The sequence below is a fragment of the Microcaecilia unicolor genome, chromosome 7 (assembly GCF_901765095.1).
Source record: "Microcaecilia unicolor chromosome 7, aMicUni1.1, whole genome shotgun sequence".
NCBI classification, from domain to species: Eukaryota; Metazoa; Chordata; class Amphibia; order Gymnophiona; family Siphonopidae; genus Microcaecilia; species Microcaecilia unicolor.
Genome location: NC_044037.1, coordinates 109,112,560 through 109,137,478, shown reverse-complemented (window position 1 = coordinate 109,137,478; position 24,919 = coordinate 109,112,560). Strand labels below are relative to the sequence as shown.

At 50.3% G+C, this 24,919-nt stretch overlaps 1 protein-coding gene across 1 annotated transcript in view; it reads right to left on the bottom strand.

Moving 5' to 3' along the window:
- Positions 1-5,151: 5,151 nt before the first annotated feature.
- Positions 5,152-24,919, bottom strand: part of ORAI3 (ORAI calcium release-activated calcium modulator 3) — a 35,150-nt gene continuing 15,382 nt past the window's right edge. The window contains exon 2 of the mRNA XM_030210687.1: positions 5,152-6,647. Within this exon, the coding sequence (XP_030066547.1) occupies positions 6,084-6,647 (564 nt within the window). The 3' untranslated portion in view covers positions 5,152-6,083. The remainder of the gene's footprint in view (positions 6,648-24,919) is intronic.

Below are 24,919 nucleotides of genomic sequence, written 5' to 3'. Positions count from 1 at the left end.
CCCCTGAAGCAAGCTAGAGCCGCCACCTGGACTTTCAGCGAACTGAGCGACAGGCCTTTCTCCAGCCCCTCTTGCAGGAACGCCAACACTGAAGATATTGAAGCAGTGAAGGGCGATATAGAGCCTGCCTTGCACCACGACGCAAAGGTACGCCAAACCCTGGTGTAAGTGGTGGAAGTAGAGCGCTTCCTCGCTCTCAGCATAGTGGCGATGACCTTGTCTGAGAAGCCCTTCTTCCTCAGCCGCTTCCGCTCAATAGCCAGGCCGTAAGACCAAAGGGGGAGGGATCCTCCATCACCACGGGACCCTGATGTAAGAGGCCCCGCTCCGCTGGCAGCCACAGAGGGCCATCCACCGAGAGTCTGACCAAGTCCGCATACCAGGGACGTCTAGGCCAATCCAGACCCACCAGGATCACCCGGCCCAGATGTTTTGCCACCCGGCCTAGCACCCTGCCCATCATGGGCCAGGGCGGGAACACGTAGAGAAGCTCCTGTGCCGGCCACTGCTGGAGAAGAGCATCGACTCCCAGGGATCGAGGGTCCCGTCCTCTGCTGAAAAAACACGGCACTTAGCAATTGGCCGAGGACGCCATCAGATCCAGGCTCGGCCGGCCCCAGCGTTTCGTGATGTCCAAGAACGCCCGAGCAGACAGTTGCCACTCTCCGGGATCCAAGGTATGGCGACTGAGAAAGTCACCCTTGACAATCATGACTCCCGCAATGTGGTCCGCCGACAGTTGTTCCAGATTCACTTCCGCCCACAGGCATAGCTTCATGGCCTCCTTGGCTAGAGGGGCGCTCCTGGTACCTCCCTGGCGAATGACATAGGCCACCGCCGTGGCATTGTCCGACAGGACCCATACAGGCCTCAGCACAAGTACCGGGAGAAACTCTAGAAGCGCCAACCGAATGGCTCGGAGCTCCAGGAGGTTGATGGACCATTTCGTCTCTGCAGGAGACCAGAGCCCCTGCGCTGTCCGTCCCAGGCAGTGGGCTCCCCAGCCCGTCAAGCAGGCGTCCGTCGTGACGACAACCCACTCCGGGGTCGTAAGAGGCATTCCTGTGGACAGCTTGCCTGGCCTCAGCCACCAGCTCAGCGCCTTTCGCACCGCTGGATCCAAAGGAAGGCGTACGGCGTAATCCTCCGAGACTGGAGTCCACTGCCGCAGAAGAGAGTGTTGTAGTGGTCTCATATGAGCCCTGGCCCAGGGCACTACCTCCATCGTGGCTGTCATGGAGCCCAACAGCTGCACATAGTCCCAAGCCCGAAGAGTAGAGGAGGCTAGGAACTGGCCCACCTGGGTCTGAAGCTTGACGCTCCGGTTGTCCGGCAGGAACACTCTGCCCACTTGGGTGTCGAATCGAACTCCCAGATACTCCAGGGACTGAGTCGGGCGCAGCTGGCTTTTCTCCCAGTTGATGATCCATCCCAGGGAGCTCAGAAGAGCAATGACCCTGTCTGTAGCTCTCCCGCACTCCGCATAGGAAGGGGCTCGGATCAGCCAGTCGTCCAGATAGGGATGGACTTGCACTCCCTCCTTGCAGAGGAAGGCCGCGATGACCACCATTACTTTGGAGAAGGTCCGCGGAGCCGTAGCCAACCCGAACGGGAGGGCTCTGAACTGGAAGTGTCGGCCCAGCACTGCAAAGCGCAGAAAGCGCTGATGAGGCAGCCAGATGGGAATATGTAGGTAAGCTTCCTTGATGTCCAGGGAGGCTAGGAATTCTCCCTTTTTCACCGCAGCTATTACGGAGCGGAGGGTCTCCATCCGGAAGTGCCGAACTTTCAAGGCCTGATTGACTCCCTTGAGGTCAAGAATAGGCCGAGCAGATCCTTCTTTCTTTGGCACCACGAAGTAAATGGAGTAGCGCCCCTTGCCAAGCTGATCTACTGGCACCGGGACCACTGCGCCCAGGCGGATCAGGTTGCTCAAAGTCTGCTGCACGGCAGCTGCTTTGACCTGAGACTTGCAAGGAGAGTTTACAAACCCGTCTCTTAGGGGTCGGCAGAACTCTAGCTTGTAGCCGTCTCTGATGACTTCCAGAACCCAAGCGTCTGAAGTTACCCTGGTCCACTCGCCCAGAAACGAGGACAACCTTCCTCCTATCTGCACTGGGCCATGGACCAGGTCCCCATCACTGGGTACGCGACCCTGGGGGCGGGCCGGAGGACGAACCTCGGGACGGCGGTCCCTACGAAAGGAATGCTGCTTGGGGGAGAAGTTCCGTTTGAAGGAAGCGGAGGCAGAGGAGGCCGACTTGCCCGGGCGATACCGACGGGCTTCCTGGAATCGGCCCTTAGAGGAACCAGGATGGGCACTGCCGGCCCGAGTCCTGACCTCCGGCAACTTCTTGCCCTTGGACGTGCCGAGCTCTGTCACGATCTTGTCCAGCTCGTCCCCAAAGAGCAGCTTGCCTTTAAAAGGCAACTTGGCTAGGTGAGATTTAGAGGCATGGTCAGCAGACCAGTGCTTAAGCCAGAGCCACCGCCGCGCAGAGACTGTCTGAGCCATGCCCTTGGCCGAGGCTCTCAAAACATCATATAGCAAGTCTGCCAAGTAGGCCAAACCCGACTCCAGAATCGGCCATTCCGCCCTCCAGGAAGGGTCCGAGGGGGAAGCCCGCTGCAAAACAGTCAGGCACGCCCTAGCCACGTAGGAGCCGCAAACCGAGGCTTGCAAACTCAGAGCGGCCGCCTCAAACGACGACTTTAAGGCCGCCTCCATTCTCCTGTCTTGGGCGTTCTTCAGGGCAGTGCCACCTTCCACCGGCAGCGCCGTTTTCTTAGTCATGGTAGTGATTAAGGAATCTACCGTGGGCCAGACAAAGGCTTCCCGTTCCCCCTCAGGAAAGGGGTACATACGGGACATAGCCCTGGCTACTTTCAGGCTCGTCTCAGGGGCATCCCATTGCGCTGAAATTAAGGTCTACATGGCCTCATGAACGTGGAAGGTTCTAGGCGGGCGCTTCGTTCCCAGCATAATGGCGGAACCAGTAGATGCTGAGAGAGAGCCTTCCTCCGGAGAGGCAATCTTCAAAATGCTCATGGCCTGCACAAGCAGGTTGGGCAAATCCTCTGAGCGAAAAAGCCGTGCTGCAGAGGGGTCGTCCGCTCCATCCGAGCGAGGATCAGTCTCTTCCATCGATTCCGCTAAGGATCTCTGGGAGAACTCAGACACGCTGCCATCATCCACATCAGAGGAGACCGAGTCCCCCGAGGGTGGAAGATCCACCCGAGGGCGCTTAAGCATAGAGGCCTCATCACCCCGATCAGAGAGGTGGCAGGGGCAGGGTTCTGCATAAGAAAGGCTTGATGCAGCAGCAAAATGAACTCAGGGGAGAAACCCCCCAGTCTGTGCATTTCTGCAGCCTGTGCCGCGGCCCTAGAGGTGCCCTCCATCTGCGCTCCCAGTAGCGGGGGAGAGGCGTGTTGCGCGTCCAAAATGGCATCTGGCGCGAAACTCCAAGAAGGAGCCGCGCGGGAAGAAGGGCATTTTAATTTCGCCGACTTCTTACTGTCGCCCAATTCAAGGGCGACCATGCTGTTAACATCTCCCATCTCGAGGGCGGCCCAAGAAGAAGCCGACCGAGCCGCGTGGCCGGTCACGACCGGGAGGGCGGCCAGCGGGGGATGGGCGCCTAAGGCGGGAAAGGCCGCCGCGCCGGAGGAAAAGCCGGTGAACTCTCCTGGTTCCGAAAGGGCACCCAAAAAGGGCGACTACCTTCGATCCCCCCGCTAGGTGCGCGAACGTGTTCCGGGGAGCGTCTTTTCGCGCCCTTGCCATCCGCGGCCATAGCCACCTGGAGACCATTCGGGGAACCTCCTGCCCACTAGTAAAAGGTAAAAATTACCTGCTTCTTGCTCTGAGCAGTGACGACTTGTTCCAGTGAGCAGCTGCAAATGGACGTCCTTTTTGAACGTTAAAAAAAAATTTTTTTTTTTTGTTTAACGGAGCCAGCGGGAGGGGGGAGAAAAGGAGGGACCTGGCACCACCAGGTTTGCACTTGCTCACGAAGAGCCCTCAACCCCAGGTACTCAACAAAACCTAAACAATTAGGCTTGGAGACCTAGCCAGAGCTGCTGCTGTGTGACCACACACCTGCTGAGATAGAGAACATACGAGGAGTTTCCGGCAGCACATGACCACATATAGGGAGGCAAAAGATTGCTCTCTATCTCTACCTGCTGGTAGATGGACACAACCCACCAGTCTATGGATTGATCGGCTTGATGATAGGGAAAAATACTTCCTGACATTTTTCTTGAGTCTGCCCCCCTTCAACTTCATTTCTTGCCCTCTAGTTCTCCGGAACAGGTTAGTTTGCGGATTAATACCTTTCAAATATTTGAACATCTGTATCATATCAACCCTGTTTCTCCTTCCTTCCAGGGTATACATGTTCAGGTCAGCAAGTCTCTCCTCATATGTTTTGCAATGCAAATCCCATACCATTTTTGTAGCTTTTCTTTGCACCACTTCAATTTTTTTTACATCCTTAGCAAGATATGGCCTCTAAAGCTGTACACAATACTCCAGGTTGGGCCTCACCAACGACTTGTACAGGGGCATCAACACCTCCTTTCTTCTGCTGGTCACACCTCTGTCTATACAGCCTAGCAACCTTCTGGCTACAGCCACCGCCTTGTCACACTGTTTCGTCGCCTTCAGATCCTCAGATACTATCACCCCAAGATCCCTCTCCCTGTCTGTACATATCAGACTCTCACCGCCTAACACATAAGTCTCCCATGGATTTCTACTCCCTAAGTGCATCACTTTGCATTTCTTCGCATTGAATTTTAATTGCCAAACATTAGACCATTCTTCTAGCTTCTGCAGATCTTTTTCATGTTTTCTACTCCCTCTGGGGTGTCCACTCTGTTACAAATCTTGGTGTCATCCGCAAAAAGGCAAACTTTACCTTCTAACCCTTCGGCAATATCACTCACAAATATAGAGGAGTCAAGTCTATCCTTCTGCACCATCTGTGGAGGCAGAGAAATATTTAGTTGTTCTAGGCTGCAATTGTCCTTGTATCAGTGAGGTCCTGGAATATTCAGATTTATCTGCCTTCCATCTGCTGGTAGGGACACAGCCTATTGGCCTGGACTGATCTAGCAGGCTGTTAAGGAAAAGCACTTATAAAGTTGTTTCTACTCATAGCATTTCACAGTGGGTTGAACATTTTAATAACCAGATGTCTATAGACATCTATTGTCTATAGAGACAATAATAACTTAACAACACATTTTCAAAGTGACAATGAAGCATTAGAATATTGTAGACAATACCAATAGGTGCACTGTGCATAGTAATGAGATGGCACTTTTACCCCATATCCTTTGGATTACGGAACATCAAACTGAAATGGCCAAGTAAGCCAAGTACCTGTAGCATTAAAAAGGATGGTATATTCATTTTAAAGGTACAAGCTTTTAACACTGCTAAGGTCTATTCCAAAGTCAGCATTTTTAAAACACTCTTTAGCTTTATAAATGCAGCCATGTATTTTACTGTTAGGACTCAAATGATTCAGTGATTTAAGCAGCCTACAGAATCCACGGTAGGATTAAAAACAAACAAACAACAACAAGGGTCATCTTTCCAGGAAAGGGACCTCAGCAAACTGATCAAAATGACAGCCTTGAGCCTGTAACACCCCCTCTCCCTCTGACACCCCACCTCCTCTGAAACAGCATGGGAGTTTCAGCCCTATCTTGAAAGCTTCCACTAGGGGGGACCCTAGTATGCTACCAGAGAAGGGAATTCAGATCTTGCCACTCAGTTACCTAAACATAGCTACTGTGATTACAAAGTCTGAATGACAGATCTAATCTCAGTTCAAATATAATATTTGTTGCATTCCGAGTACCTCCTTTTTTATCTCACGTGTATTACACAAATGTCTCTCTCTGTCTAGAACTACTTTTTCACTGATTTTCAATTTATAAAAGCTTTTCTCAACAAAACCAAAGAAGTGGAACCATCTTCTCATCATCATCTTGTGCAACTCTTAAATTGTCTGCATTATCACATCCTTTTCTTCATCTGTTTTTTCTGTTAGCAATACCAGCTGGTCTCATACAGTCTGCAGGGTTGTGTCCTCCCCATCAAGCTGGTACTTGATCATGTTGAGCTCTTCAAGCTCCTGCTGATACCGGTCTGTCTTGTGGCCCACAAGAGAGCGGTAGAAGTGTATGGCAAAGATGATAAAGACTATTCCTACAGGGACCATGATGATAGTAGATGCCAAGGCTGCAATCCAGCCAGCCCAGTACTCCTCACCAACCACAGGGCCTTCAGTACTGGTAGTGGAAGGCATCTTTTCCCTGGGAGCCCCCACTGGCAGGAACTTCACCCAGCAAAGGAGCACCACCTCAGCCAAGAAGAGGAAGAGGCCTAAGGCAGTGGAAAATCCCCAGGCTAGCTCAATGTAGCGGTGCATGCGCTCATGTGGGGATTCGTTCACTGAGTTGAGGTTATGAATATTGCTGACTGCCTCAATGTTGGGTAGGATACAGGTGCTGATCATCAGGGCAAAGAGATGCACAGCTACCAGGATGGTGGTACAGGCAATGAAGGCAATGAGGAGACCCCAGTGGTATTCATAATCATCCTGAATCTGTACCTCCACCATGGCCACCTACAAGAAGAAGAAAGTTGAATGAAAGCTCCATAACTGGTCTAAGTGCTCTTTAAAACATTTATATGCAATATAGGCAAAACCAGAAAGGAAGTTCAGCATGTCCAAATGATATGGAATCAGATGCTACCATAAGTACAGAAATAAAATTGCAGATTTCTCCAGGCCATTTGGACCAGCTGAAATATTCTCTTTATTCCAATATTTAGCCCATCCTACCAAAAACACCAAGGATAGGTTACATAAAAGCAGTCCTAATATTTTTTTTTTGGAGTAACAGACAAATACCCCACAGCAGTTCAAATACAAAACATTAAAAAAAAAGAACTAATCAAAAATGATTCCCACTACAACATTCAACTAAGAGAGCAAAAAGCAATTTATTCCACAGCAGTGAAATAGTGCAGGAAAAAGTGAAGGCACAACCCCTTGAAAATGTAAACGTTCTTACTGAAGGGAACATTGTAAACCTCCCTCCTTGTGAGCATAAGGGGCACACAGGTTGATAACACAATAGCTTGGCTATCATGTATGTAGGGACAAAGTTATGGAAAGCTTTAAAGGCTACAATGAATATCTTAAAACAGAAAGGAGAAAACACATGAATCCTCAGCCTAGGCCCTGGCTAAAACCAAATGCCTCATTTCAGTATTTTGGACTCTCTAACTATCCTGTAATCCTAAAGACAAAAAAGTACAGAACATTATAGTAGTCCAACTGTGCCATAAGTGTACACACCTTTTGCATAATTCATGTAAAAAAAAGGGCAAATCCTTCATAATTGGCATAGGTAATACAAACATACCATCACCATATTAGTGATTTCCTGATCAAAAGAGAGGCCTGTATCTCTCTCCTCCTCAAGTTATGTTCCTGGTCTTTTATTTCAACTGCAGTCCCATCCCAATTCAAAGAGGACCATGAAACATAATTGTCCCATCAAACCCAAAGAGCCTCTTTTTTTTGTGGCTCTATTTCAACTTTTTTTGCATCCATTCCCTTAATAGCTTGCAGACAATAGGTCAATTTACCCAAATGCTTGTGTTTGTACTGCTTCCAATGTTATATATACAGCCTGATATCATCAACAAATTTGAAAGTGAATCCTAAACTGTACAAATAGAAGCCGGGTAGATAATGAAGGGGAGGGCACAAGAGGACCACTAAGAAACACCAAAGTGTACGATAACTTAGTACCCGTATTTACAAACTGAATTCTATCAGCAAGTCAGTGATACCGCCCATCCCAATAGTAATCAAACATGCTAAAAATTGGTACAATCTAGAAAAGTGTTTTCCAAACTGTGGGTAGCGATTCCAAATGGGGGCCACAAAACCCTCGTTTGGGGTTGTGACATGGGCAGGCTGGCCATAGAATTGCTATTGGCCCATACTTCTGGGGGTTGTGTGATTTCTGTGGGCATGATAATGGGATCATAGCCACAAAAAAAAAGCTTGATAAGCACTGTTCTAGGGTGTTAAAGGTTGCACTCAGATCTAATAAAACCAGCACTGTATCCTCTCTCTTATCTAGATAGCTCTATTTACTATCTATGGGACTTCTAGTTCTAAGTTATCTGAAAACCCCCCCAGAAACTACCAATCATATCAGCGGCAGCTGTTCCCCAGCTTAAGGTTATCAGTTTAGTTTTTTTTTTAATTAATTATTTAATATATTTATAACATACAGATCCTGTATTTATTGCACAAAAGCACACAGGAGGGGTCACGTGATGCAGTGAGCGGCAGAGGACGTGTCTCACTCTAGCTGGTCAAAGCCTCGTTCGAAAATCACCTTACTCGGCGATCTCCACCCTTAGAACAACTTACACTGCAAAAAAGCATCTTTCTTATCATATGGACAAATATATAACGAGGTCTTTGATGGCTCAAACGGCGAAAAGTGGAAAGAAAAAGGAAGATAAAGTAAGAGCTAGCGAATCCAATATGGCGCCGGTTTCGCCGACGCCTTCTCCTCCCTGCCAGAATGCAGAAGCGCTCATCCCAGAACTCACAGAGGCGGTTGTGCGGGCATTAGCTCCACAATTTGATCAATTATCAGCACAAATAGCGGGCATAACGGCGGTGACCTCAGAGCTTTCGCGACGCACGGGTGAGTTGGAGGCCCGAGTGGCTGAGGTGGAGGAGGGGCACCAGGAACATTCTGGTGAACTGGAACGCCTGTCCCGCATGGTGCATGACTACTCGGAAAGAATAGAGGATTTGGAGAACCGTTCCAGGCGAGACAACCTTCGCTTTGTGGGCTTCGCAGAGTCCTTGTCGGATGCCAATTTAAAACCTACGCTTGAAACTTGGTTACAGGCGACCTTTCCTGAAGCGGGAGAAGGGAGGCCGATCCGACTTGAGCGAGTCCATCGAGTGGGGCCTAGACCAGTGAGAGATCAGCGCCCTAGGGTGGTCATAGCAAAATTTCATGACTACTCACAAAAGGCTGCCGTTTTACGAACATACAAAGGTAGCAGAGATACCACTAAATATGATGGCACCCTAATTCGTGTTTTCCAGGATTACTCGGCGGCTCTAGCAGCGCAGCGACGGGCATTCTCGGCAGTCTGCACAGGCCTGGTGGACAAGAAGTACAGATTTATGTTGCAGTACCCAGCTACTTTAAAAATAATGGAAAATGGTGTTTGGAAAGTCTTCACTAAACCAGAGGTAGCTGCAGAATGGCTGAATAAACAAGTTACAGGACCAGCAGATTGACTAAAACATCTTTTGCTTTGGGTCTGTATGGAGATGTTAGAGAAACACGCACATTTCTGTGGAGTACGCCACTCGAATATGAAAAGTTATCTGTTGGAACTTTGTTGAGCAGTTGTAATACTGGTTTGAGCGGCCAAGCCTTTTTTTGGAGAGAATTGGCACAATATGTAAGACTGGAGGCGCTCACATGATTGAGAGACAAAACCAGGACAGGAACATTAATAGGTGTAAACCGGAGCCACTTAGCTCGCAGACACACCGAGCTATACAAGAGAAGTATTACCTGGTTGGTTGAGTGCCTGGAGAGGGTGGAGGGAAGTTCGGAAATTTGTTAAAGTTAATTAGGTTTGACTGAGAGCGAGGCTTTACTGGCACCCATTGATCCCACATCGGACGCGACTTGTTCCAGGTTGCGTCTGGTGAAGGAGGCCTAGGTACGATTAAATGGGGAATAATGTAGGGAAGAGGGTTGGGAAAGGGGGGGGGGGCTGGGAGAAGAAGGAGAGAAGGGAAGAGCTGAGATAAGATCGGTATTGTGGGTGGGGGAGGGAATAGGGGAAAGACACAAAATCAATTACTTCCTATATTGGATGATGGAGTTCAGTGGGAAAGAGCTGGTGCAGTCTTCACGACGAGGCTCTGTGGGAGTGCAAACATTGGGTGCACTCTGTTGCCGTGCCAGGGCAGGTAAGAATGTGAAGCTACTGAGAGCTAATCAAATGCCATTATTGTTACAGACACAGGACTGCTGGGTGAGGGCTGGGCACCCGGGGGTCTTAAGAATACAAGAATCACACAATTTACGTAACCAGGTTGACTTAGGTGATGGCTAAACCATCAGCCCCCAGATTGATATCATGGAATGTATCTGGTATATCCTCCCCCATAAAACGCACAAAAATCTTGACAGCGTTGCAGCGCCACCAGGCTGGAATAGCATGCCTTCAAGAAACCAAATTAACAGACGCAGAGCATCAAAAGCTTAAACAGCGCTGGGTGGGAGAGTGTCACTTTGCTTCCTCCGGTGGTAAAAGAGGAGGAGTGGCAATCCTAATACACAAACATATGCAATGCACGTCAAAGCTAATTTGCAAAGATAAAGAGGGCAGATATATACTTTTACAACTAAATATAATGGGGCAGGAAGTTTTTCTGCTTAATGTCTAGGGCCCTAATGTATATGACCATTCTTTTTTCCAACACCTGGTCCGGCTAGGAATCCAATACGGTCACGCCCCATGGATAGTGGCTGGGGACTTTAATCAAGTCATGGATGGGTTACAAGACCGCTCGGGGCCGCAGGTAAGCTCAGCGCATGGGTCTGGAAAAGGGTTGGGATATTTGACCACCGCCTTGGATCTCATAGACCCATGGAGGTTAACGCACCCTACATCTAAAGACTACACACATTTATCGAGAGCACATAGTTCATGGTCAAGAATAGACTACATACTGATATCCTCAACTTTGTTTTCCCAAATACCCCGGGCAGAGATAGGAGTGATGGAGGTCTCAGATCATGCAATGATTTGGATCGAACTGGAGCTGGGAGCAACTAGGTTGCGCCATCATGTATGGAGGTTTCCCAGATATTTGATAGATGATACGGACTTTCAAGACTACCTGAAACAACGGTGGTCCCACTTCTTAGACACAAATGGGGGTCATGTGAGGGAAGCGAGGTTGTTCTGGGAGACTTCCAAAGCGGTGGTTCGAGGGGATATAATTGCCTATATGTGTGCCCGTTCGAAGCGACTGGCACAGGGACTGAAACACCTAGAATCCGCATATCAAGCAACGAAACGGGCACACATAGCACACCCCTCACAAGAGACCAAGGAGGTTATGCTAGCCTCTTTGGCAGCTCTGAATACAATGATCCACGAGAAAACAAAGAAACAATTCTTTCATAGATCCTTCTCCTTTCACAAACATGGTAATAAGTCTGGGAAACTGTTGGCTCGCCTTAACAAGACCTGGGGAGGAAATAGGTTTATACCAACACTCCGAGACGCAGAGGGCAAACAGGTGAATAACCCAGAGGAGGTAGTGCGGTTATTGGAACAGTATTATACAAACCTATACACAGGCCCAGAGCCCTTTTTGGGTCCACCCATAGAAGATTACTTGGCTGATTCTGGAATGCCACGCCTGAACCCCGAGGTGCTAGAGAAATTAAATATGCCTATTCAGGCCAAGGAGTTGCAAAAAGTAGTGAAATCACTAAAACGAGGATCGGCCCCGGGCCCGGATGGGTTTGGGGCTGAATATTACCAGTTGTTATTCCCACAAATGTGTGGCCCACTTCTGGATTTTTTCGATGAATCCATTGAATGTGGGGGATTTAGGCGAGAATCAAATGAAGCCTTGATAACCCTAATACCAAAAGAAGGCAAACCCCCAGAAAGCCCGAGCTCTTACAGGCCTATATCACTTATAAATGTGGATCTCAAGATTCTAGCGAAAGTCCTCTCTGAGCGTCTGTCCCCTTTAATACCAAGTTTAGTAGGAGAGGGCCAGGTGGGGTTTGTACGGGGTAGGCATCCTTGCCACAATGTAAGGAAGGCATGTTTGGCCATCGCACAGAGTCTTACCCAGAATGAACCACTGTTGCTGGTTAGCCTTGATGCGGAAAAGGCTTTTGATAAGGTCCGATGGGATTATCTGTTTTCCGTTCTTAAATACATTGGCCTTAGAGGATGGATACTCAAAGCTATAGAAACGCTATACGCAAATCCAAAGGCTTCATTATTGGTCAATGGTATGAGATCAAACTCCTTTTCTATATCATGTGGTACGAGGCAGGGCTGCCCACTTTCACCAATCTTATTTTTGTTATACCTTGAACCCTTGTTGTGCACTATTCAAAGGGACCCAGATATAGAGGGGATTGGATTTCACTCACAGGAACTCAAAGCTTTAGCGTTTGCAGATGACATGCTGCTAACCCTGACAAGGCCCCAATCTTCCATATCCCACTTATTTGGCACCCTTGAAGAGTTTGGCTCCTACTCGGGCCTTTCTCTGAATATGAGTAAATCCATGGCATTACCAGTTCAGATACGGACACGTATGGCTTGGGAGGGTGAATTTCCGTTGTCTTGGGCGGAGGGTAAACTGAAGTACCTTGGCATATGGCTAACAGCTGACTTGACCTCTTTATACAAACTGAACATAGAACCTCTTACACTGAAAACTAGACAGACGCTGCAGACGTGGTCAACTTTGCCCCTCTCTTTGATGGGGCGGATAGCCCTTTACAACATGATTCTAGTCCCAAAATGGGTTTATGTCTTGCAGGTGTTACCTTTGTTTCTGAAACATAGAGAAGACCTGATGTTGACGAGGGTGGTCACCAAATATTTATGGAATGGGAAAAAGCCAAGATTACCAATCTCTAAATTATATCTCTCCAGAGTTAAAGGGGGGTTGGGACTTTTAAACTTAAAGCTCTTCTCTGTGGCCAGCAACATGCGACACCTTTCAGACTGGTTTCGTAATACGAGTTACTTTTCGTGTACCAACATGGAGACCAAAGTGTTTTTCCCCCGTCATTTCAGTTCTTGGCTACATGCTGCTCCAGGGGCAGTAAATACGCCCCGATATTTCACACCAGTGGTGTCTCCATTGAGACAGACGTGGCGTTGGCTGGGCCGCAAGTTTGGCTTTCTGGCGACTTGTACTCCGCTACTACCAATACGGGGCAACAGTCAATTTCCCTCGGGGAGCACAACCAGACTTTTTTCAGACTGGGAAACACGTGGTATCAGATACATTCACCAATTATACACAGACGAAGGTATTTTAAAACCCATGGAGGACTTAGATAGAGAGTATGGTACACTTAGTAGAGACTTTTTTGCCTCCTTTCAATTACGACATTATTTACGGTCCCTTCCACCCACACACTTGAGTCCCCAAATATGGAGCCGACTGATGTCTCTTTTAGCTTTGGATGCTCAGGGGTCTGTCCCATTAAAATATTACCACTCGGAAATACGGGAACAACTAGGTGAGAACGATTATGAATACTTGGCTGCACAATGGAATAAAGAACTGTCAGTGAATATTCAAGCTGAATATTTGAGGGCATGCTTTCTAGACATCTCCAGAATTTCGGAGAGTGTGGCGCTGCAAGAAACGGCATATAAATTCCTGTCTCGAATGTTTTTTTCCCCACATAGAGCATGGAGGGCTCACATGAATCAGGATGACAGATGTTTGAAGTGTGGCCACTCCCCAGCAAGGATTGGACATATGTTCTGGACTTGCCCCAGAATAACCCGATTTTGGACACAGGTGTGTGAGCATGTGTCAGAAATGTGGAAGATCACTTGGCGGAAGAAGCCGCAACTGCTATTCCACAAATTTCATTTGGCCCAAAAAACACCTAAGGGGTTGCGCCCATTCCTAAAAAAAACGGTTTTACTGGGCAAGAAGGTTATCTTGCACTTATGGATTACACCAGACTCGCCGAGTTTGTCTCAATGGCGAGCGAGAATGATCTTCTTATGCTCTTTAGAACGTAGAGCAGTGGGCGATTTGGCCTCACCCAGAGGGGAGTCATTTTGTCTGACATGGGCCCCCTTCTGGGACTCATTAACGGAGGTGGCTAGAAGTAGAATTTTGAATTCTTAACGGTTGAATGGATGGGTTTGCCCTGGTGCGGTGACGAGGAAAGGGGAGTAGACAAGATTTTGTGATAAGATGTAAGAGATAAACCAAAAGTCAATGCAGTATTGGCCTAAGTACCCTAGAGACCCATGTGATTGGGAATAACAATACGAGATGAACAATGAAGGAAAGCCGAAGTAGCTTGACTTAAAAATACGAACATGTTTTCTGGCTGAGAAATGAGCTTAATATTGTATAATTGCATAAGCTGCAGAGCTGAGTAGTAACTATCTGACTCCTCATTCAAAATGAAACTTGGGGAAGGGAGGGGGGGAGGGGGTGGACGGGGGGGAGGGGGAGATGCAAAATAAAAGAAAACTGTTAAAAATTGTTAGAGGCTACTGACTGTATAGCAAAGCCTTTCAGTTGTATTTTTGTAAATAGCCCTGTACATTGTATTATTATCTCTTTAATAAACAAATTCAAACATAATAAAACTCTACAAAAGACACCTAGCCAAAAAAAAAAAAAAAAAGCACACAGGAGGGCTTGCCTCCATCCCAAAATGAGCTTCTAGCTGTAGCCCCAGAAATGGGAGTAACCTTGTGATCAGGGTCAGTTCTATCATTAGGCAAACTAGGCAGTCACCTACAATGCCAAATTTGGGAGCAACACTGAGTCCAATAGCCAAAGACTGCAGGAGCTGTCACCATGGCCTAGCAGCATAGCTAACAGGGTTCTCCAAATCCCACAAGCTAAAAAAAGTGGGGGATACTTTAGTAGTGGGAGCCTGTGCCTTCACTCTCCACTGCCCTCACTACTGTGCCAGAATGCCTAGTTTTGAACATGTCCAAAGTGCCAGCATAGAACGGTACACAGCATCAGAGCCTCCCACCACTCAGATGACTTCAGACCTGAGAGAGGAAGGAAGGAAGGAAGGAAGGAGAGACACTGAAGCAGAGGTGATGGAGGCTGGTTAAGTGTGGGTGAGGAAGGGGGCATAGAGAAGAAGGAAGACAGGTGTTGGGGAAGGGAAGAGGAAAGAAAAGGAAGCAAGATGGTACATACTAGAAAGAGTGGAGAAGGGAAAATTAGGTTCTTACCTTGGTAATTTTCTTTCCTTTAGTCATAGCAGATGAATCCATTACGAATGGGTTGTGTCCACCTACCAGCAGGGGGAGATAGAGAGCACTGAAAAACCATAGTGCCTCTTGGCCAGCTAGCTCCATCTGCCTCTCAGTATTTGAAGCTTCCAAAGCAGTGTTACACCGCAAAGTAGAATAACATGAACTTTCCTCACAGCGAACGAACGCCCCAGAACAGGAGCAGTAATTCAAAGGAGGGACGAACTCAACCTCCTGTAACAGAACAGAAATCCTGAAGACTGTTTTCCAACTTCTCCCAATGAGGGAACATATCTACAGGAAAAACTGAACCCAAAACAGCATCAATCAATCAATCAATCAATCAGGGCGGGCTCATGGATTCATCTGCTATGACTAAAGGAAAGAAAATTACCAAGGTAAGAACCTAATTTTCCCTTCCTTGTCATCAAGCAGATGAATCCATTACGAATGGGATGCATCAAAGCAATCCCTAGATAGGGCGGGAACAAGCCACACCACGCGCCAGCACTTGTGCTCCAAAATGCACATCCCTCCTGGCAGCCACATCCAGCCTGTAATGTCAGGCAAATGAGAGCTTAGAAGCCTATGTCGCTGCACTGCATATCTCTTGAAGAGAGAGTGCTCCAGTTTCAGCCCAAGAAGAGGAAATCACTCTTGTGGAATGTGCCTTAAAGGCTTCAGGTGGAGGCCGGCCAGACAGCAGATATGCTGAAAAAAATAGCTTCTGTGAGCCAATGAGCCAGAGTAGCTATAGACGCTGGAGACCCTCTGCGAGGACCTGACAACAAAACAAAAGGGTGATCAGAGGTCCTGAAAGCATTTGACATGCGCAGATACTGCAACAGAGCCCTTCACACATCTAGAAGGTGCAAATGCAGAAATGGGTCTCGACAGCAAAGTGCCTGGAGCTCAGACACCCGTCTCGCCAAAGTAATGGCCACCAAAAAGACCATCTTTAGGGTCACATCCTTCTCCGAAGCTTGCCTAAGCGGCTCGAAGGGCCTTTAAAACTAACCCCAGGTTCTAGGCCAGACACGGAGCCCGCACGGGAGGACGGAGCTGAAACACCCCTCTAAGAAACCGTGCCACCTCCGGATAAGCAGCCAGGGAGAGGCCAGCCACTGTCCCCCGAAACATGCTAAGGCTGCAACTTGAACACGCAGGGAATTGTAGGCCAAGCCTTTTTGTAAACCATCCTGCAAAAAGTCAAGTATTGGCGAGACAGAGGCCCGCATGGGTGTAATCGCTTTAGCAGCACACCAAGCTTCAAACTGGCGCCAAATCCGAGCATAGGCAACGGAAGTGGAACGCTTGCGGGCCTGAAGGAGAGTGGAGATGACCTTGTTGGAATAGCCCTTGTCTCTCAATTGCGCCCTCTCAAGAGCCATGCCGTAAGACCAAAGCGGCAGGCGTCCTCCATGGTTACCGGCCCCTGTGACAACAGGTTCGGTACCAGAGGCAAAGCAAGGGAAGCCTCCACCAGCATCCGCCGGAGGTCCGCATACCATGGCCGCCTGGGCCAATCCGGGGCAATGAGAACCATCTCTCCTTGATGTAGCCGAATCCGCAGGAGTACTCGCCCTATCAAGGGCCAAGGAGGGAACACACACAGGAGGCCCTGAGGCCAGGGTTGAGCCAAGGCATCCAACCCCGCCGAGCGAGGATCTCTCCGTCTGCTGTAAAGCACGGGACTTTGGAATTTGCGCTTGACGCCATAAGATCCGCTACAGGCGTCCCCCGTTTGGCACAGATCTGAAGGAACACTTCGTCTGCCAGTTCCCACTCCGCTGGGTCGATTTGATGCCTGCTTAGATAATCGGCTTGCACGTTGCTCTGACCTGCAATGTGAGCTGCTGACAGAAACTGCAGATGTAGCTCGGCCCAGTGGCAAATCTGTGCGGCCTGCGCGGCCAGTGCCATGCACTGAGTGCCGCCTTGTCAATTTATGTAGGCCACTGCTGTTGTATTGTCCGACAAAACTCGGACAGCCAGTCCCTCCAGGGTCGTGTGAAAGGCCAGAAGCGCCTGGAATATCGCTTTCAACTCCAATCGATTGATGGACCACTCCGACTCCTCAGGTATCCAGAGACCCTGGGCATGCCTTCCCTGGCAATGTGCCCCCCGCCCTGCAGGCTGGCATCTGTTACCACCAGGCACCAATCGGGAAGCGCTAGCGGCATTCCTCACCGCAGCATGCTGAGAGCCACCACTCCATACTGAGCCGGGCCGCATGGAGCCACATGAGTCTGCGCTGGTAATCCTGAGATATTGGAGACCATCGTTGAAGCAGGGAACACTGCAGAGGTCTCAGGTGTGCTCTCTCCCATGGCACCACTTCTAAGGTGGCCGTCATCGACCCCAACAGCTGGACTGTGTCCCAAGCTCGCGGTCAAGGCATCCTCAGGAGCAGACGGACCTGGTTCTGAAGCTTGCACCGCCTTTGCTCGGGTATAAAGACAAATCCCGAGGTTGTGTCGAACCGGACCACCAAACATTCTAGAGATTGGGGGGGGGGGGGGGGGGGGGGGAAATCGGGAGATCGGGAAGCTGTGGCGAGGCCAAAAGGCAAGGCCCGAAACTGGAAATGTTTTCCCAACATCGCAAACCGGAGAAACCGGTGGTGCGGGGGGCAAACAGGAATATGCAAGTAAGCTTCTTTCAAGTCCAGAGACATGAGAAACTCTCCTGGCTGTACCGCCGCCATGACGGAGTGCAGTGTTTCCATTCAAAAATGTCGCACTCTTCAGACATCAGGGCTGGCCCGAGCATGGCGAACGAGGTTTCTTCCCGCTCGGTGGAGCTGGCAGCGGGCGCCATCTTGGATGCGCCGCATGGCTCGACCTCCGCAGGAGCGGAGGGGGTCTGAGGCCAGAGGGAAGCCTCGGATGGAGCCTACCAGAGGAGCTGCTTACCCCGGATTGGAACCGGGAGGCCAGGGTGAGCCTTTCTCCCCTGCATTTGTGTTGCTTTTACATAAAGTGTTCATGTTAAAAAGAGCTGTGCCGCAGATGTCTGACTCTGCGTTGCTACCTGGTTCCCCTCTGGTGGAGACCGGCCCGGGATTGCCGTCAGGGTTTTTTCCCCAGACAGTTGGCCGCAAGACAAGCGCAGAAATTCCCCTTCAGAGAGTGGTGCACCCCCCCCCCCCCCCCGTGGTCGGGCTGTGGACAAGAATCCTGAAGACTGTTTTCCGACTTTCTCCCAAGGACGGAATCTCCAGGAAACACGAACAGAACCTGAAATAGATTTACAGCAGATAGCATCAGACAGGGAGGGATCATGGATGCATCTGCTATGACTAAAGGAAAGAAAATTATCACGGTAATAACCTAATTTTCCCTTCCTTGTCATCAAGCAGATGCAGCCATTACAGATGGGATGTATCAAAGCAATCCCTAGACAGGGTGGGAACAAGCCACATCACGCGCCAGCACTTGCGCTCCAAAATGTGCGTCCCTCCTGGCAGCCACATCCAGCCTGTAATGTCGGGCAAAAGAGAGCTTAGAAGCCCATGTTGCTGTACTACAAATCTCTTGAAGAGAGAGTGCTCCAGTTTCAGCCCAAGAAGAGGAAATTCCTCTAGTAGAATGCGCCTTAAAGGCATCAGGCGCAGGCCGGCCGGCAAGCAAATAAGCTGAAAAGATAGATTCTTTAAGCCAGCAGGCAATAGTGGCTTTAGACGCTGGAGACCCTCTGCGAGGACCTGATAGCAAAACAAACAGATGATCAGAGATCCTGAAAGAGTTAGTAACTCGCAGATACTGCAGCAGAGCCCTGCACACGACCAACAGGTGCAATTGCCCAAAAGATTCTGGAAACTCCTCCTCGACAAAGGAGGGCAAGAAAATAGGTTGGTTTAGGTGAAACGCTGAAACCACCTTAGGCAAGAAGGAAGGCACGGTCTGAACCGTGACCCCGGACTCTGAAAACTGCAGAAAAGGGTCTCCACAGGACAGCGCCTGGAGCTCTGACACCCGTCTCGCCGAAGTAATGGCCACTACCAGGACGGCCTTCAGTGTCAAATCTTTCTCTGAAGCACGCCGAAGCGGTTCAAAGGGAGCACCCTGAAGGGCCTTCAGCACTAGCCCCAGGTTCCAAGCTGGACAAGGTGCACGCACGGGAGGACGGAGCCGAAGCACCCCTCTAAGAAACCGTGCCACATCCGGATGAGCAGCTAAAGACACACCTTCAACCTTGCCACGCAGGGAGGCCAATGCTGCCACTTGCACCTGCAGGGAATTATAGGCCAAACCTTTTTGTACACCATCCTGCAAAAAGTCCAGAATCGGCGAGACAGGAGCCCGCAGGGGTGTGATCTCTCTGGAAGCACACCAGACTTCAAACTGGCGCCAAATCCTGGCATAAGCCACGGAAGTGGAACGCTTGCGGGCTTGCAGGAGAGTGGTAATTACTTTATTGGAATAGCCTCTGCCTCTCAATTGCGCCCTCTCAATTGCCAGGCCATAAGACCAAATCAGCTAGCGTCCTCCATGGTCACTGGACCCTGTGACAACAGGTTGGGAACCAGAGGTAACTGAAGGGGATCCTCCACGAGCATCTGTCGGAGGTCCGCATACCAAGGCCTCCTGGGCCAATCTGGGGTGACGAGAACCACTTCTCCTGGATGCAGCCGAATTCACAGGAGCACTCGCCCTATCAAGGGCCACGGAGGGAACACATACAGTAGGCCCGGAGGCCAGGGTTGAGCCAAGGCATACAACCCCGCCGCGCGAGGATCTCTCCGTCTGCTGAAGAAGCACGGGACTTTGGCATTGGAGCTTGTCGCCATTATATCCATCACGGGCTTGCCCCACTTGGCACATATCTGCAGGAACACTTCGTCTGCACGTTCCCACTCCGCTGGATCGATCTGATGCCTGCTTAGATAATCGGCTTGCATGTTGCTCTGACCTGCAATGTGAGCTGCTGACAGAAACTGTAGATGCAACTCGGCCCAGTGGCAAATTTGTTCGGCCTGCGCGGCTAGAGCTCTGCACTGAGTGCCGCCTTGTTGATGTATGTAGGCCACTGCTGTTGTGTTGTCCGACTTCACTCTGACAGCCAATCCTTCCAGGGTCACTTGAAAGGCCAGAAGCGCCTGAAACACCGCTTTCAACTCTAGGCGGTTGATGGATCACTCCAACTCCTCGGGTGACCATAGACCCTGGGCATGCTTCCCCTTGCAATGTGTGCCCCAGCCTTTCAGACTGGCATCTGTCACCAGTAGGTACCAATCGGGGAGCGCCAGCAGCATTCCTCGCTGCAGCATGCTGTCTGAGAGCCACCACTCCATGCTGAGTCGGGCCGCAGGGAGCCAAGAGAGTCTGCATTGGTAATCCTGAGATACTGGAGACCATCTTTGGAGTAGAGCATACTGTAGAGGTCTCAGGTGCGCTCTCGCCCAGGGCACCAGTTCCATGGTGGCCGTCATCGATCCAAGCAGCTGGACAATGTCCCAAGCTCGCGGGCGGGGCATCCTCAGGAGCAGACGGACCTGGTTCTGAAGCTTGCACCGCCTTTGCTCGGGTATAAAGACAAACCCCGAGGCTGTGTCGAACCTGGCCCCCAAATATTCTAGAGACTGCAAGGGGGTCAGGTGACTTTTGGCCAAATTGACGACCCAGCCCAGAGATTGAAGTACTGAGACCACTCTGGCTGTTACATGCTGACTCTCTGCAGCAGAGTTTGCTCGAATGAGCCAGTCGTCCAGGTATGGGTGAACCCGAATACCCTCTCGCCTTAGAAAGGCAGCTACTACCACCATAACCTTCGAAAAGGTGCGGGGAGCTGTGGCGAGGCCAAAAGGCAAGGCCCGGAACTGGAAATGCTTTCCCATCACCGCAAACCTCAGAAACTTCTGGTGCGGGGGCCAAATTGGAATGTGCAAGTAAGCTTCTTTCAGGTCCAGAGACGTGAGAAACTCTCCTGGCTGTACCGCCGCAATGACGGAGCGCAGGGTTTCCATGTGAAAATGCCGCACTCTCAGGGACTTGTTTAATTCTTTTAAGTCCAGAATAGGGCGAAAAGACCCTCCTTTTCGCGGCACAACAAAGTAGATGGAGTAGCGGCCACAGCTGTGTTCGGCGGGAGGTACCGGGGACACGGCCCCTATCTGAATCAGACCTTGTAAAGTCTCCTCTACCGCCGCCCGTTTGGTGGCAGAACCGCATCAGGACTCCACAAACACGTCTCTTACAGGGGCGTCGAATTCTATTCTGTAACCGTCTCTGATCAGGTCCAAGACCCACTGATCTGAGGAAATGTTGGCCCACTCCTCGGCAAAGAGGGAAAGATGTCCTCCGATGACAGGACTCGAGGAGAGGGCCGGCGCACCATCATTGAATGAGCCCTTCTGCGCTTCATATTCTGCCAATTATCAGGGAATAACGCCTCAGAGGGCATACCCAGGCTAGAATCCACCGGGGGGGGGGGGGGGGGGGGGGTGGCATTAGAAGAGGCCTGTGCCAGGCTTTGTGGGAGAGCTCTTTTAAGCATGTATGCTTTATGCATTAATAAGACAAAATCAGGGGAGAAAAACTCACCCTGGGCACCCGGATCTCTGCCGGGGCTAGTAGCTCCCATATCAGCCTCACTCCGAGGCCTCCCCCCGGGCTCAGGACTCTCCGTCTCAGCGGAGGTCGCGCCATGTGGTAAATTCAAAATGGCGCCCGCTGCCAGCTCAGAGCGCAAAGAATCGTCGCTCGCCATGCTCGGGCCAGCTCTAACGTCTGTACAGCACGATTTATAGAGCCCCGCTGCTGATCTGCGCTTGCCACACTTTGAACAGTGCTTTACTGTCTCCGCAGCCATCGCCAAAAACGGCGGTAAAATTCAAAATGGCGGTTCGCGCCAAAATCGCCCCGATTGCGGGCCCACCCCGGAGGAGTCAGAAAACACTCTTACCTCACTGGACCTAGTATCACAGCTCCGGTCCCACAGAAAAAGGCAAGGAAAAACCTCTGTTCCAGCGTCTAAGCGCCAAAGCGCGACGCAACTTTTTTTTTTTTTTTTTAAACGCTGTGAGGAAAGCAGAGGTAAATAGAACTCCGGAGGCTCAGGTGAGTAGGAAAGGCAGGGAAAGGGCGAACCTATGTGCCTGCATCCACTGTTGGTGGGGAAGACAGGGAAAGCTAAGCAATGTGTCCACATCCATGGAGGTATGGGTAAGGCAGGGAAAGGGCGAACCTATGTGCCTTTAAAGTGAAGCTGCTATAGCCTCCAACACCCCTGCTAACAACTGGCAAAAGCACAGGAGCAACCTCCAGGCAGATTTTAGATGGAGCTCGAAGAAGCTGCAGCCACTCTGCTAGGGGAGATAGAGAATACTGGAGAGAGGCAGTGGAGCAAGCTGGTATGAGGCACTGAAAAAAGTGTGCTCTCTATCTCCCTCGGCTGGTTGATGGACACAACCCATCTGTAATGGCTGCATCTGCTTGATGACAAGGAAAAGAGAGATTTACCCAGTGAACGGAGTTCCCAGGGAGGAATGTAGGGAGAGATGAGAGTGGAGAGGTACTGAGGAGCTGCAGAGTGAACAGCACTTAACAACCTCCGCAGCCATCGCCGAAAACGGCGGATTCAGGCCAAAACGTCCCGATCGCGGGCCCTCCCCCGGAGGAGCTACAAGACTCTCTTACCTCACCAGACCAAGTCACAGAGCTCCGGTCACGCTGCACAGACAGAAGGAAGCCTCAGAATCGCAGAGCTTCGTGTTTTTTTTTTAACGCTGTGAGGAGGCACTCCGGAGGTCCAGGAGAGTGAGAAAGGCAGGGAAAGGACATACCGATGTGCCTGCATCCACATAGAAGAGTGTGGGAAAGGCAGGGACAGGGCAAACCTATATGCCTGCATCCACATAGGGGGAAGGGTAAGGCAGGGAAAGGGCTAACCTATGTGCCTTTAAAGTGAAGCTGCAATAGCCACAACACCCCTGCTACAACTGGCAGAAGCCCAGGAGCCACCCCAGGCAGATTTTTGAAGGAGCTGAATAAGCTGCGTCCAACCCTGCTGGGGAGATAGAGAATACTGAGAGGCAGATGGAGCTAGCTGGCCAAGAGGCACTATGGTTTTTCAGTGCTCTCTAGCTCCCCCTGATGGTAGGTTTTTCAGGGCTCTCTAGCTCCCCCTGCTGGTAGGTGGACACAACCCATTCGTAATGGATTCATCTGCTTGATGACAAGGAAGAGGCAGAGAAGAGGAATTCTGGCCATAGGCATCACCAACAAATTAGTGAGTTCTGTGCTAGAGCCACTGGGGGGGGGGGGGGGGGATAGGGGAGAAGAAAAAAAAGTGCTCTAGGCAGGTTGAGAGAGACAGTGATGGGGGTCACCAGGAAAAGAGTAGGAGGAGAAAAAAAGGAGCTGTTGTGCTGGAGACACCTTTGTCAGAGGAAGGAGCACTGTGCTGGAGTTATTGCTAGTAAAGTTCAGGTGTGAGGAGGAGGTAGGGAATAGTTTGTACAAATCTGAACATCTACCTAGGGAACCTAACATCCATATACCAATACTGCCTATGTTTTGCGCCTAGAAGGTTTTTGTGTGCACACTCTGGAGCCAGGGCCGCCGAGAGACTGAGCTGGGCCTGAGTCAAGGCCGACGTCCCAAGAATCGCTGCCGCTCCGCCTCCCCCCAGTCGCTACTGCTGTCGCCTCCTTCTCCTAGGCCGCAGTCCCCAGTCTCCACCTATCTTCTGTCTGCCATTTGACCCCTTCATTAAAAAAAAAAAAAATCTCGAAATCGGCAGCGCAGAACCTTCTGTGTGAAAGCAGATCGCCTCGGGCAGGCCTTCCCTCACTGTGTCCCGCTCGCGTGGAAATAGAAAGTTACATCAGAGAAGGGCGGGACACAGTGAGGGAAGGCCTGCCCAAGGCTATCTGCCGCTTTCACACAGAAGGCGCTGTTCAAGATTTTATTTTTTAAATGAAGGGGGTCAAATGGCAGACAGAAAGAGGCTGAGGGAAGGTAGGTGGAGACTGGGGACTGCGGCGCTGGCCTGGGAGCAGGAGAGAGCGAGAGACCCCGGTGCCGGGTCCTCCTTGGAGTCCCGGGCCAGGGGAATTTTGTCCCCCCTGCCCCCCCTCTCGGCGGCGCTGTCTGGAGCACGCTCATCCAAGAACTACAAACAGGCTAGATTTTTATGATATCCATAAGGAATATGCATAAAAGAGATGTGCATATAGGAGGAAGTGACATCAGCCTTCTGGATGGCATCTTAGTGCTGAGCTCCAGCCCCTCCCCACTGGGGGATTTTAGCAGCATATTTGATCATTAAGCAGGACTGCAGATGGCATGATGGCACAGAAAGATAAAATTAGCATGGTAAAAGCAGCACTCCATCAATTCCAGTGGCCCAGCAGCATGGCAATTTCATTACCTACTTCTCCTGCATGCAAGCAGAATCCTGGTTCCCAGGAAAGCTTTGAGATGGGGGGGGGGGGGGGGGGGGGCAACTGGTGGAGTGGTTTGCACAATCTCACTAATGAACTGAAGAATTGCTTTGGAGAGCTGTGGAACAATTTTAAGGAGATGAGAGAAGAAATTACTTCCAAAATAGACACTCTGCACAAAGACTTGAGAGATATGAACGCTCGGGTGGAGGAGTTGGATAGCCACATGGTGGAACAGAATGAGGCCCTGTTAGAGGCACAAATTAAATGCAACACTTTGGCAACCCCATATGAGGGCTCATTATATAAATTGGACAATATTGAAAATAGAGGAAGATGCAAAAACCTTTTTTTGTTCTGGAGCATTCCGGAGTGCAGTGGCCAGGAGAACATGCCCTTATGGTGCAGACGATGTGTAAGCA